The 13,334-nt window shown below is 34.5% G+C and overlaps 2 protein-coding genes across 2 annotated transcripts; one reads left to right on the top strand and one right to left on the bottom strand.

Moving 5' to 3' along the window:
• The first annotated feature begins 783 nt into the window (after window positions 1-783).
• On the top strand, window positions 784-3,507 carry LOC143581686 (uncharacterized). Its single transcript, XM_077064413.1, has 5 exons — window positions 784-1,146; window positions 2,209-2,426; window positions 2,539-2,667; window positions 3,102-3,233; window positions 3,308-3,507. Exons 1-5 carry the CDS (start codon window positions 804-806, stop codon window positions 3,422-3,424), a joined length of 939 nt encoding a protein of 312 aa, XP_076920528.1. The 5' UTR covers window positions 784-803; the 3' UTR covers window positions 3,425-3,507.
• Window positions 3,508-7,260: 3,753 nt separating this feature from the next.
• Window positions 7,261-12,979, bottom strand: LOC143581684 (ubiquitin receptor RAD23b-like). The gene is made up of 13 exons (XM_077064412.1): window positions 12,884-12,979; window positions 11,284-11,445; window positions 11,175-11,213; window positions 11,028-11,095; window positions 9,839-9,907; window positions 9,414-9,591; window positions 9,229-9,339; window positions 9,090-9,155; window positions 8,316-8,363; window positions 8,118-8,227; window positions 7,946-8,027; window positions 7,710-7,855; window positions 7,261-7,398 (listed from the first exon to the last, which is right to left on the bottom strand). The coding sequence occupies exons 1-12, from the start codon at window positions 12,947-12,949 to the stop codon at window positions 7,736-7,738; spliced, it is 1,119 nt and encodes a 372-aa protein (XP_076920527.1). The 5' UTR covers window positions 12,950-12,979; the 3' UTR covers window positions 7,261-7,398; window positions 7,710-7,735.
• Between the last annotated feature and the right edge of the window lie 355 nt (window positions 12,980-13,334).

The following is a 13,334-nucleotide window of genomic DNA, read 5'->3' as shown; positions in this document are numbered from 1 at the left end:
TTCAAATCTTTTGAAATATGGCTAAATACATACTAGAAGACAGAAGCTTTAACTTAGTGAAAGGTAAGAGCATTTCCTGGTTAGATGAACAGTTTTGTTAGCTAATAGATGTGAACGCCGCTCAAGAGACTGAAGATTTTTCATTCATTTTCTTGATTTATCATTTTTTTAAGTCGAAGAGTGACTAATGATTTCTGCTTGTAGTCCCTCTCTTTAGCTCATGATAAGTTATAACTAAAGGTAACTATATATATCTACTCAATATTTACTTGCTAAAACTTCAAACTAAACCAAGTTTTTTTTTAAACGACAATTACAATTTATATTGAACAAAAGAATCCAATTACAACGGAGAGGCAGGTGAGCGGGCAACAAGCTGCGTCGTCACCCCTTTTGAATGGCGAACCGAATCCTACTAAAAACAAAGTTATAGCTCTTTGGCGTCGATAAGTTACAGTGCATGTCCCGTTGAACACATTTTAGAAACATAATGGCCTGGGAGACAAATAACCCAAATGTATCAAAGACAAAAAGAATGGAAGACATGATGATTCTCGACACATGCTTTCTAATGCTTAAACAAAGCTTCACATAATGTTAAATATATATATATATATATATATAATAAGTATTTGGGCCAAAAAGAGATTACAAGTATTCGATGAGCCCAATAAACAATCCGAAATTATCATGATAAGGATTTGTGGACCAACCCGATATCCAACGAGTGGCTGTCTCAACACACAAATATATACACACGAAACATGCCATGCGCGCCAACATTGTACAGCCAATATCCGACAATGACCTCCACGACAATTTCTTCACTCTCATTCTCCGCCGCCACCGCCACGTCCATTTTCCACCACCGCGCCAATCCTAGTTCACTTTTCAAGCCTCGATCAAAAACAATCACGTCCATGGTTGCGGCCACTATTGCCACAACCTCAACAAAAGTTGTACCTTCAATCATCGTAGGCGATGGTCGTGTTGGGAGATCGCTAGAAGAAATGGGCGGCGGCGATGACTTTTTGGTGAGGAGAGGGGAACAAGTTCCCGTGGACTTCCCGGGGCCGATATTCGTGTGTACTAGGAATGATGATCTAGATGCTGTTCTTCAGTCTACTCCTCAGTCACGTTGGAACGGTACCATAATTATAACTATAACTATGTTATGTTGGCGGATTGATCAAATTATGATAATGTTAATTAGTTAAGATGGATTAATTGATTATAAGTTATAACAATTACGGATGTCAACGGGACACGTATCCGTAACTGTCTCCAATAAACATTTTCTTTTCAATATCCGCTGCCTTAGGATTTCTATTTTCTATATATACATTTTTGCTATTTCAAATTTTTTTATATAATTTTATCATTAACAAAAATAAAAAGGACTTGTGCGTATATATTCCTTCCTTATAAACCCTTACTACTTGCTTGCGTACTCAACTCAAAACAAAAATCACCTTCAAGTAATAATAAAAATGCCCTTTTAAAATTAGACGATATTTTTTTTCCATTTTAATGACTGTTACTCGTTTAATCATTAATTTGAAAGCTCGTGAAAAAGGACACGTAGACGAAAGAAAAGAGTGAGAAAACATAGTAAAACCACGAAAGAAAATAATGAGAAAACTTAGTAAAGACTCAAGAAAATTATAAAAGAAAAAAATCATTAGCGAAACATAAAAAACAAGAAATCTAAATTTTTTTTTGTAAATATGAGAAAAAGAAAGCCAATTAATATGGGTAACTAAGAAAATTTGGGGAGCCTTTAAGCTTTAGTAAAAAATAGAGGTAAAATAGTTGTTATATAACTTTTTTTACTAAAATAAATCAAATATATGGGTAAATTTGATATGATATATTTTTCATTCATTGAGGTAATAGATTCGGTTATGGTTTTGGGTCGGGTAAATATGCAAAACTGTACAAGGAAATGAGAAATACATGCAGTTGTCCTGAAAATAAAAGGAAAACGCTTATGTAGTTATGTGTATGGTTCTAGTAAACGGATATACATGTTTTAGAATAGAAGGTTGGGTATCACCTAATGTCATACGTACTCATTCCATACCCACAAAACTTGTTAAAATGAATCTAGTACACCATCTCATACCAAATAGCAGTCCTGAATTTTTCGGTGTTTGGATTTACCAATGTGTTCGGTTTCATTTGCCATCGCTAATAACAATCTAGCAGATTTGGTTTTCTTCCAGAACGGGATGATGGAGCCATGGTTCCACAGTAAAGGTCTGAGTGGCGCGGACCAGGTTTTGGCGTACTTTGCCGTTTCCAAGATTGGTGAACGGCCGGTTGATGGTATAACTGATGTTAACCCAGAGGGTTTAACCGCAGTTTGTGGCAAATGGGGGTCTGCTGTGGCTGCTAGGCTAAATGCTGGAGGTCTTACATGCAAGGTATAAAATGACCAAACTGCCCTTAGATAATAAATTTTACTTTCACTAAACTTGTATAATTAAATTTGTAGTTTTGCTAAAAAAATTGTTTTTGTGAAAATATGAAAATCAGGTGCTTGAGAAACACCCCTTTCAAAAGCAAATGCTAGAGAAGCTTATATGGATATCTTCATTCATGCTTGTTGGGGCCCGCCATCCCGGAGCCAGTGTAGGCGACGTAGAGAACGATTTTCGTTGCGAGGTAAGATTATTTGCATCAACATAACACTATGGTCGCACTAGAACAAAATTAGTTGTTAATGTAGTAATATATGTTGCCCAGATTTGATCTTTACACAACTTGATTGATTAAGATTAGATGAAAACAAAATCTTTATTTATAATGTAATGACAATACAATCTTTACAACAAATGTTTTGACTCTTAAACATTGACCCCTATTTATAGATTACCAGAGCCGATCCTAATCTGACATGTCATGAAAGTTACATTGAAGTTATAAACTTTTCATTTGACACTTCTAGACCCTATACTTAAATGGGCATTCTATATACAGCATAAACATACTTTGACATAATTACACTATAACCCTAAACTTTGATTCCAATGGATTAACCAAATTATTTGCCAACAATATAGTAGTATAATCATATATAACTGACTTAATATTTACAGGTAACTAGTCTGATTGGTGAGCTGGCATCTGCAGCATCAGAAGAGAAAGGCATAGTATTTGATGATGGGATTGAGGATAGATTATGTGCTTATGCTCGAGCGGTTTCTCATTTCCCGACAGCAGTGAAGGAGGTAAGTTTTGTTAGTTAGTAAGTTGCAGTTGACCTGCTATTTGTTAATTCACCTAGTGGTAATGAATCTTGCAGTTTAAATGGAGAAATGGCTGGTTCTATTCGCTCTCGACGAAGGCAATCGCGCAAGGGAAAGAAGACCCGTGTCCGTTGCATACATCTTGGCTTAAAGAGTTAAATATTGTTAGGTAAATAAGTTGTGTGTACCCGAGTGTTTCAAGCAGTTAGTTGTATGGGATGATCCCACATTTGAAATTTCTGTTCATGGTTCAATCAATTTTAATCAATGTAGCAAATAGAGTTTCCTTTATTTTCATACACATAGGCGCGTTCGGTACATAATTTAATCAATTTTAATATAACACTCTAAAAGCACTTTTGTTGGATAATCGATCAATTTTAAATATGAGAAGTGTGATGAAAATTATGCAAACATTTGTACATAGTGCATGAAAATTGCGAGGAAGAAAAATACAGCCTGTTAGTTAAAACGCATATTGTGTATCAGATCTAGATACAAGTGTAACTATGATTTTTCTTTTTTTTAATATTTAACATCTTTGATGTGGGCAGTCAAGGGTTCAATCCTTGGGCATAGCATTAGTTTAGGAAATGGTGTAATTCGGAGTAGTGTAGTTTGTCGTTCCAAAAGAGAGAAAAAAAACAACTTAGCATTAACTACTAAATTTAAATTTGGTGATAAAGTGATTGTTGTAAATATTACATGCCTATTAGAAGTCTATACGGATATACACCAAAGCATCATCACCAGAACACCGATTATAATTGGTGATGTTGTACATATATCACCTCAAATAAGAACATCAGCATGTCTGTCACATCATATAGACCACGTATCTATCAAATCATACGGTTGTATAAAGCAAATTTCAACTCGTATGACTTGTGTGACCTTTGACACCACCACTTTTGCATATGCAAGTTTCATTAAAGTTATACGAGCTTGCATAACAAGTTGTATAACACCTTATACACGGTATATACATTTTCGCTATACAAAAAGATTCATATAAAGATATACGACCCGTATGAAATGATGAAAATAGCATAGGACTTTAAGATGTCAATTATGTGTGAATAGTATATTATTGTTGTGTTAATAACATTGGCCTTATGAATTTTCATCTTCAAGCCAAATTCGATCTCTTATTTGTTTACAAAACTTATTTATAGCTATAATCATCTTTGTCTTATTCAATATTCACATAAAATCAAGCATATGAGGACCAAACTATACTTAGTAAATCGGATGGGTTGGGTCAGACATGATTGTGGGTCCAAACGGGTTATGAACAAAACGGGTCAGATCAAAACGAGTCTCCTTAAGAAAATGTCAATTTAGTTTGGATCAAAATGAGTTCAGACCAAAATTGGCTTGGGTGGGAATTAAAATTTTTAGAAAACATGTATAAAAAATAAGTTAACTCGCTATATTTATTTATTGAAGCTACAATGGAGGTGGTGGTGACAGCGTAAGCAATGACGCTATGAATGGCGATGACATACATGTCGGTTTAGGTGGCATTGTGAGACATGGCGGCCACACCAGTCACAAAGGAAAAAGGAAATAAGTAACCATAGTATTGTGATGGTACATGTTGGCATATTATGGTATTCTTGATTCATGTTTGGCGTATTCTTCTTTGTTTTTTCTTTGACAAAATATAATTGACATAGAAAGAAAAATATTACACGATTCTTTATTTATGTAATGATAATGACAACATTAAATACATTGACAGTGAAAGTAAATTTACGAAGAGGTCTTCGTTTTTGTTGACAAAATATATAGAAAGAAAAAACATAACACAATTCTTTATTTATATAGTGACATCGTTAAATAAAGTGATATTAAAAAACTTTACGAAACCAAACGTATAATGTTTTCACAAATGTCTAACTAGTCCATGGTTAGCAAGTGGCAACTCCTAGTTTTGCACTACTTTAAAAGTGTCACGTTAACTACATGAGCAACCATAAGTAGGGATGAGCAATTGGTATCAAGAACCGGTATTAAATCGGATACATTCAGTAACAACTTTTCTAGATTTCGGATAAGTATGGTACCAATATTTTATCGAATTTTTTGTCTATAGTACCGGTACTGAACTAGCATTATCGGTACCGATACCCGCATTTATAAATTTAGTATCTAAGCTGGTACCAAGCTCATCCAGACTAGTGAAGATTTCTTTTAGAGTAAAGTGCCAAAATGATCCTTGTGGTTTGGTCAATAATGCGAATTTCGTTCAAAAAGTTTGTTTTTCACAAGGGAACCATCCAGGTTTCTCACTTCTTACCAATTACGTCCAAATTGCTAACTCCGTTAGATTTTTAACGTGAAATCATGGTTATTATTGTCTTTACATATTTAGTTATTTTATTACTTTAAACCCATTTTTACCAACATCTTCATCCCCACCAGATCTGAACAAAAAAATTTCCATCTTCCCACCTCACCTCCATCACACCACCACAAACATCTCTCTCATACTATTACTCTCTCTCTCTCACTCACCACTGATTCACCGGAAAGATAACGGCACCACCAACGCAACTAAATCAAATCCCCAATTTGATTAATAAATTCGAAGCTAGAATTAAACGAACCGATCTCGTCTTTCGCAACACCAGCAAGAAAGAGATTCCCAAAAACAATCCCACCGATAATAATCGCCACCGTCTTTTGTTGCCCCCGTTTGTATCCCATTCTCCGTTATAAAACCCTTTTCCATTCCGGACTCCATTTTCAATGCATCGAATTCGACCCAGAGCTTCGTCGCCGACGCCGTACTATTTGAACAAGAGCTCCGGCGCCGGCGGGACCACACCTTTGAGTTTCATTGAATTGAACTCCAGTGGCCGTTGTATCTCATCTTTTAAGAAGAAAAAGAGTAGTATTCGGTGGTGGCTTTTGGAAATTGTGACAAGAAAGATTGTTCTTAAATGAGTTTTTTTAGTGTTTGGTGGTGAGTGGTGACTAACAGATATATTAAAAGACGGAATTGCCCTTGACTTAACAATGGAAACCGACGGAGGCAAGAAATGACAAACCTCCAGGGTCAAGTTGCAAAAAACAAACTTTTTAGACGAAATCGACCAAACCTCAAGGACCACTTTAGCACTTTACTCTTTCTTTTATTATTACAATTGTTTTTCAAAAACATTATAACCAAGGGGCAGAGTAGGATGGGGGTAGTGAATATTTTTTTCTCTAAAACGACAGATTTTAACCTAAGAGGTGGGATTGGGTACTTATTTGCTTTCTAAAACAACAAAACAACTAATTTTAACCTAGGCTAGATTGGGGTTGGGCAAGTACTTGTCCTAAAACGACTAATTAGATGTGGTGAGTGAGCATTATTTTTCTAATCAAAACCATTTTAAGAAGAGAGAGAGAGAGCAGAAAAGGGGAAGGGGGTAATTCATTTGTAAAACACTCAACTTAACCCGAATCCATATTGGCCAAACTCGTTTTGACCCCAACTAAATTGATACTTTTTCAAAACGACCAAGATTGATCCGAATTCATCTTGCTTAGAATCTGTTTTGACCCAAACTAATTCTGCTAAAAAGTTAAAACCCATTTTGACCCGGAACAGATTTTGCTAAAACCTGTTCTAACCTGGACCAAAACCGACCTGACCCTTTTGCCAGACACGTGGACGATGGCAGTGGCGTCGGTGCTGTGACGACTAGTAGCTAGTGGAGACAAACAATGGTCGTTTACACATTTGAACCAGTTATATAATTTGAGGAGGTCCAACTTGATATGCATAAACTGAGTATACAAAACTTGACCACTTGTATCATTTGAGTTAAACCAAAAATGAACCCATATAGACATGTTTTGCACCAAATAAAGAATGGTTCATGATTGTCACACTAGATCAAACCTTGAAATCCGAACATTCAGTATCAAATGGGTAGGACATGAGCACTTGCACAAGTCTTCTCAAGTGCACAAATAAAATCCTCTTCATATTTGGGACAAAGTATGAAATAAAATTTTAAAAAAAGGTGAATAAGATAAAAAATAGCTCAACTTCCATGGACAATACAATAAAAGCCCAACCTGTATCACAAATCCTAAAACCGGCACGGCACTATCCTGTTTTCACAAAAGCTCCAAATATCAAAATCACCTGAAAGTTATCAAATAACCCTAATTTAAGATTACAAAATGGGTTCAGGTTAAACCAGTCATTTCATAAGTGTAGAAACATGACAGTCAGGTTGGTTGATCTATAAACACTTATCATCATTTCCTCTAAATAACTTAAGTTAATTACGATTACAAAGCCTATGTTACCGCATTAATAATCAAAATTTTGGTTGGTTAGGGATAAACCACTACAAAAACATGGTGAAATTTGGTTGATTCAGCAAAGAGCTGCATTAATTATATACTCAAATGAGTATAAAATATTTTTGATTAAAGAAGCTGAATACTAACCTTCAAGAATCACCGATGTATTCTGTTTAGTCTTCTTCATAATCACCAGCATTTTCCAACAAGTAATTAGCTGCGAGTTCTTCATTACGATCACAGGTTAAAAACGCCTCAATAACAAGAGTTCTATTGAAACCCATTGCCTCAAGCTAGAAATACAAAAAACAATAAACCAGTTAAGTAAATTCAAGCCCATATGTACAAAAAATTAAAGGTGCGGAAAAAAGAAAGATCAATACCCGTTCAATGGCTTCCTGTTCTGCTGGAGTAACACTAACCGCATGAGGCATCATCTCCTGATCAGCTTGATCAAAAAGATCCCTAAAATAATGGTTGACAGTTAATATAAAAAGGGTCAGATACGTAATGTAACAGTAAACTAAACAAGAAATAAGAAAATGACTGTATTACCCTTCTGAAGCATCAACAGGTTCATTGATTAGTTGAAGAAACTCAGCATGGTTTTCTTGAATTAGTCCTAAAAGTTGAGGGTTTTGCTTTCCCAGCTCTTGAAGCATGGGCTGTAACAAATTTCAACTGCTTTTACACCATGCAACAAAAGAAACAAAGTTTATATATAAAATTGCAAACAGAACAGAAAATGTGCACCTGCAATATTTGTGGGTTTGATTGTACCATAGACCGCAATGCTTGGAACTGAAATAAAGATTGTAAATTTATAAAATTAACAAGTCTGCCTAAATCCAAAACATCACCAAGATCAAGAACCTACATATTTTGATATATTTTATTATGATTAAGATGTCTACCCTATGGTATGTTATCCAAATATCCAATATTATAGGACCGTAAATGAACCAACATTCAATGAACTATTCTGCGGGAAGTTCGTTTATGTTCGTTTGATTAATAAACAAGCATTAACAAACTTTTTGTTCAATTAGTTAAATGAACTAACACGAACACATGTCTCGTTCACTCATTTATGCTTGTAAATGTTCTCTTATGTTTATCCGTTTATATTTGTTCATTAACTTTCATTTATGTTTGTTAGCTTACGCTCGCTTAAGTTTGTTCATTTATGTAATTGTTAGCTATTAAAATTTAATCTCTATTAATTAATTAAAATATCACACATTATTATTTATTAATTTAGTCAGGTGTTATTAATTTGTAGGCCCAACAGATTGATATTCATGTTACCTTTAATTGGTGTTTGCACAGTTATGCCCGTTTATATTCGTTCGTTTATGTTCATGAACCATTTGTTTATAGCATTAACAAATGAACACGAACAAGAAAACTTCGTATGTTAAACTGTATGTGTTCGATCGTTTGTCGATTAAAGTTAAATGAACCAGCATGTCCAGTTTGTCCGGTTAGCTTACAGGCCTATATAGAGATCTTAATACATTAAACCACCTGCTGGTTGTTTCTAAGAAAATCAAGGGATCCAAGATTGCCTCCTGCAGCACCTGAAGGTATTTCCTGCAAAGATATTTTTATCAATATTAAATACAAAAATGAAATAAAAAAAGAAGTCACTTTTATGAATAATAACCTGAGGAAACAAGTTTAATGGAGAAGCATTAGGTCCTCCAGATAAAGGTGCAGCACTTGCAGCAACAGTTTGAGTTGCAGGGATTGCAACTTCTACTGTATCTGGAATACCCTGAAATAATTGGAATAATATTAGTATCCTTGTTTCATAAATATTTATAAAAAAAATTTAACTGAGAAATATACAGAATACAGGTAGTCGATTGCTCGCTCTGGATTGTTGTAAGCGGCTCGAAGGGCACGAGTAACTGTTTCTTTGTCCCAATTGCCACCACCAATATCCATTATGTGTTGAATTGTCTGGTCAATGCTATTATTGTCAACTACATTTGAAGCAGCTTGACCATATGTATCAGAATTAACACTGCAATTACAACAGACAATAGTCAATACATTTGGTCAAAACAGACAATTCTTTAATGCGTCGGCCATCGAGTTGTGTTGACCTTAAAACGCTTATTTGTGTCCATTTTTGTAAATATTTGTTTATAAATAACTGATGCATTGAATATGATTCCAAAAACTATACTGAAAAGTTTGCTATGGGCAACTTTCAACCTGTTAACTTATTTGGATCCAAGTAAAAGACTACAATGATAAAGAGATCATACAGTGCAGTTACAGTTGCAGGGACATTTGTTGTTGCTGGTTCAGAAGAAGATGTACTGGTTTTAGAAGCCCTACAGTGCAATCATATGTGTAAATGATAAGATCTCACACACACTTGATTTATATATTTATAGATAAAGAAAAGGCTACTGTGATCTGATCTTCCAGAGAATTGATAATCCTCTATAGCTAGCAGCTGCTTTTTGGCCTTTTTCAGGCCAAGTATCTCGCATTTTATCTCTTCCCATCAAAAGGGGATGGAAAATACATTAATTATCACACTTTTTCGTCTTCCTTCTGTAGCATGCTCCACAATAGCCTGAATTTTTACCCATTAGTAGAAGTTTCTGGAGAGTGGAGAGAAGAGAAATAAGCCATTAAGGATTCATCAAAGTCCAAGAAATGGATAGTTTTATAGAAGTAAAAGAAAATTCACATTGTATAAAGTAGAAAGAAATTAGGTATTTGGATTCGTATTAATTAACAATCTCATTTAGCAAAATCCAAAAGGTTGCAACTTAATCCCGGACTAAATTAGATTTAAAAAGCTATTTGTAGAATACCTAAATTTAATAATCTTCCAAACAAGTATTATATGCAATGCAAGTCAGTATTCCTTCTAGTCCATCATGCCAACATTTGTTTAGCAAGAAATGGGGATACTTCTGGTTTTGGTTCGTGCTTATTATCCCCATTGTGTGCCAAGCATATGCTGGCCAGAGGGACTAAAAGATACACTGCTAAGACTTGCATAGCATATAATACTTGTTTGGAGAAACGTTAAATTTTGAAACTTTACAAATAAGTTACTAAATTAAATCTACTCCGGAATTTGGTTGAAAATGGGATTTGCCAAATGAGATTGTAAGCTGGTAAATATTCAACTATCTAATCTTTGCTACTTTTAAATGATGTTAAGGTTTTCCAAATTCTATAGAAGCATATTAATCCTGAAATATGATGAATCATTAACTGTTTATTTCTTTTCTCTCCGGTAACTTCTACTAATGGATAAAAAATTAGGCTACTGATGGAAAGCTTATTTTAAGAGAATTCATGATGCATTTGCCTGAAAACGGCCAAAGAGCAATTGTTGAAGGTTGAATTTGAGGACCAAATGCAAGCCATAGAAAGTACGAGCCTTGAAGCAATGACTATCAATTCTTTGGAAGCTCAATCATGGGAACTCACTGCTGTTGGGAAGACGCATTAGGCGTGCTGGTAGGATTAGAAGCTGTTGGTGCAGTTGTTGATGAAGGCTGCTTGTAACAGCTAAAATGAGACTCATTTATTCATAAAGTATACATGAAGATCATAAATGGCACAACAGAAAAATACCTGAGCAGATGAAGCTCCACTTGCACCCGAACTCTTACTCTGTTGATAGGAACAAATAATCAGTAAACCAAGATGTCAGTTTGTGTGTGTGTGAGAGAGAGAGAGTTACCTTGCTAAGCATGACAACAAGAAAACCTTCCTCAGAGATCTTGTTATCAACCAATGTAGTTTCATCTTTCAAAACCTTACCATTATGAATCAATAATTGTTGCCCACATGGGTAATTATCTTTTCCTTGTACATCTTCAATATTTTTCTTCACAGCCATAATCTAGTGTCATCACAAGTTTTACATCAGTTGAATATATATATGTGAAAAAGAACTTTCATAAAGCATGCCATACAAGATAACCCAATCATATATGTAATATATACCAGTTAAGAAAATATACATAAAAAAAACTTTGATGAAGCATGCCAAATGTATGACACAAGCAAAATGTGAAAGTTATCAGCATGAAAACACTTTTTTGTTCCCTAAATCCTATGCAGTCGATATCGGTGATATATCACCGATACAGGCGATGTATCGGTTATCGGTCCTTTGGTAAAATATCGGTACCAATAATATCGGCAATATTGACCGATATTCCCGATATCAGCGTTTTAAGTCTTAATTATCAATTTTTAGCGCGCAATGTTAGTGTTTTAAGTCTTAATCAGTTCCGACTTGCTACGATTGTTGGTGTTTTGCAAGTTGCAAAAGATTAATTTATTAATCGTAGGAGAGTATACTGAATTATTAGTGTAAATTGCTATATACATGAATTTTACATGATGCTAAAATTACCGATATCCCACCAATATCTCATCGTGATAACCAATATCTCAGATATCGGTCCTTGATCGATATCCGATATTTTTCCGCATTAACTGCTTAGCCTAAATCTTAATCAAGAAAAAGAATATGTCGATTACATACATTAAGTTGCCAAATCACAGTTCAAACCATCTCTTTTAAATGTTTTCCCACTACATCACGTTTTACTAAAATAAGTGTGCATATAATCTAATCAAAATTATTTCAATTACTCTTACTACAAAACATTAATTGTTTTTAGTCTTTAATGAGTCCATACACAAATCTGCCTACAAAAACAAATGCATATTAAGTTATGTTCTATTTAACAGAAATCTGGTTCTAGCTTACAAGACAAATAACCACTGTAAATTGTATTATTAAGTTACACAAAAGTAATCAGATTAGTACTTTAAAGGTTTTATGCCATAACACCATAAGCAAACATCAGCAATGTAAATAAGTTCCCACGAGTTACTGGTCTGCGTAAGACTACCATTATTAACTTTCCAAAATGCATGTCCCCAACTATTTATTCGCATCCAGTGCCATTTATCTATAAAACCATACACACACAAATTGTGTATCAAGCATTACAGCCATCCAACTAAAACTAAAACTACAACAATCTCCAAAACAACTCTCATTGTGCCGCATCGACACATCGTACAATTTTCTGTTTCCAAAGAGACACAACTTATCAAATTTCAGCAATAGCAGGTGCAAATCATACACATACACATACGCACAAACTCCAGCTTTACTCAACTCAACTAAACTAATCTTATACTAAATCAATACCAGATTCACATCAAAATACAGACACAGTGCCCTAATTTAGCATTTAGATGAAATGAATGATAAACAACAGGAGGTGCATATAAATTATATAAAACAATTAGAAACTGACAGTGTTGGAAGGTTGAACCCTAATTTCGAAGTGGCTTCCTTTGAGAGTCTTGACGGTGAGCTTCATGATTGAATTGGATTTGTAATGGTAATGATACGGAGGATTAATTTGTAAGTGGAAACCCTAGAAATGCAGAATCGGATGGATGGAGAATGAAATCAAGGGGAAAGCGAGTTATGTTTGTTTTGTTTCAACGCCAACGGAATTCACCACGTTTTTTGCACGTGACCATTTTTCCTTTTTTAAATAAGCTTACTTTATAAAAGGATAAAGGGAAAAATACCAAAATGGCTCATTTGGCAAACCGTATTCTTGAGTAGCCCTTTAATTTCTATAAATCCTCAAAATGGTCATTTCAAGAATGGTCAAACCTACCATTTAAATATGTTGTCTCATGTTTTATGGAATAAATAAGATCTTTACATGTGTTCTAAAACAATCAGATCTCTCA

This window comes from Bidens hawaiensis, unplaced genomic scaffold (genome assembly GCF_021521415.1).
Source record: "Bidens hawaiensis isolate Kalapana, Puna unplaced genomic scaffold, B.hawaiensis_p1.1 tig00031140_1, whole genome shotgun sequence".
NCBI lineage: Eukaryota > Viridiplantae > Streptophyta > Magnoliopsida > Asterales > Asteraceae > Bidens > Bidens hawaiensis.
The sequence above is the reverse complement of the archived record's forward strand: the minus strand, read 5'-3'. Positions and strand labels throughout refer to the sequence as shown.

Bases quoted from the DNA above. Each gene is read 5' to 3' on its own strand.
- LOC143581686 (XM_077064413.1), top strand. From the start codon at position 804: ATGACCTCCACGACAATTTCTTCACTCTCATTCTCCGCCGCCACCGCC. The intron at 2,427-2,538 runs GTATAAAATGAC...TATGAAAATCAG, and splicing joins CTGGAGGTCTTACATGCAAG to GTGCTTGAGAAACACCCCTT. The intron at 2,668-3,101 runs GTAAGATTATTT...TAATATTTACAG, and splicing joins AGAACGATTTTCGTTGCGAG to GTAACTAGTCTGATTGGTGA.
- LOC143581684 (XM_077064412.1), bottom strand. From the start codon at position 12,949: ATGAAGCTCACCGTCAAGACTCTCAAAGGAAGCCACTTCGAAATTAGG. The intron at 11,096-11,174 runs GTATTTTTCTGT...TGTTACAAGCAG, and splicing joins GTGGAGCTTCATCTGCTCAG to CCTTCATCAACAACTGCACC. The intron at 9,592-9,838 runs GTATGATCTCTT...TTGTAATTGCAG, and splicing joins CCTGCAACTGTAACTGCACT to TGTTAATTCTGATACATATG.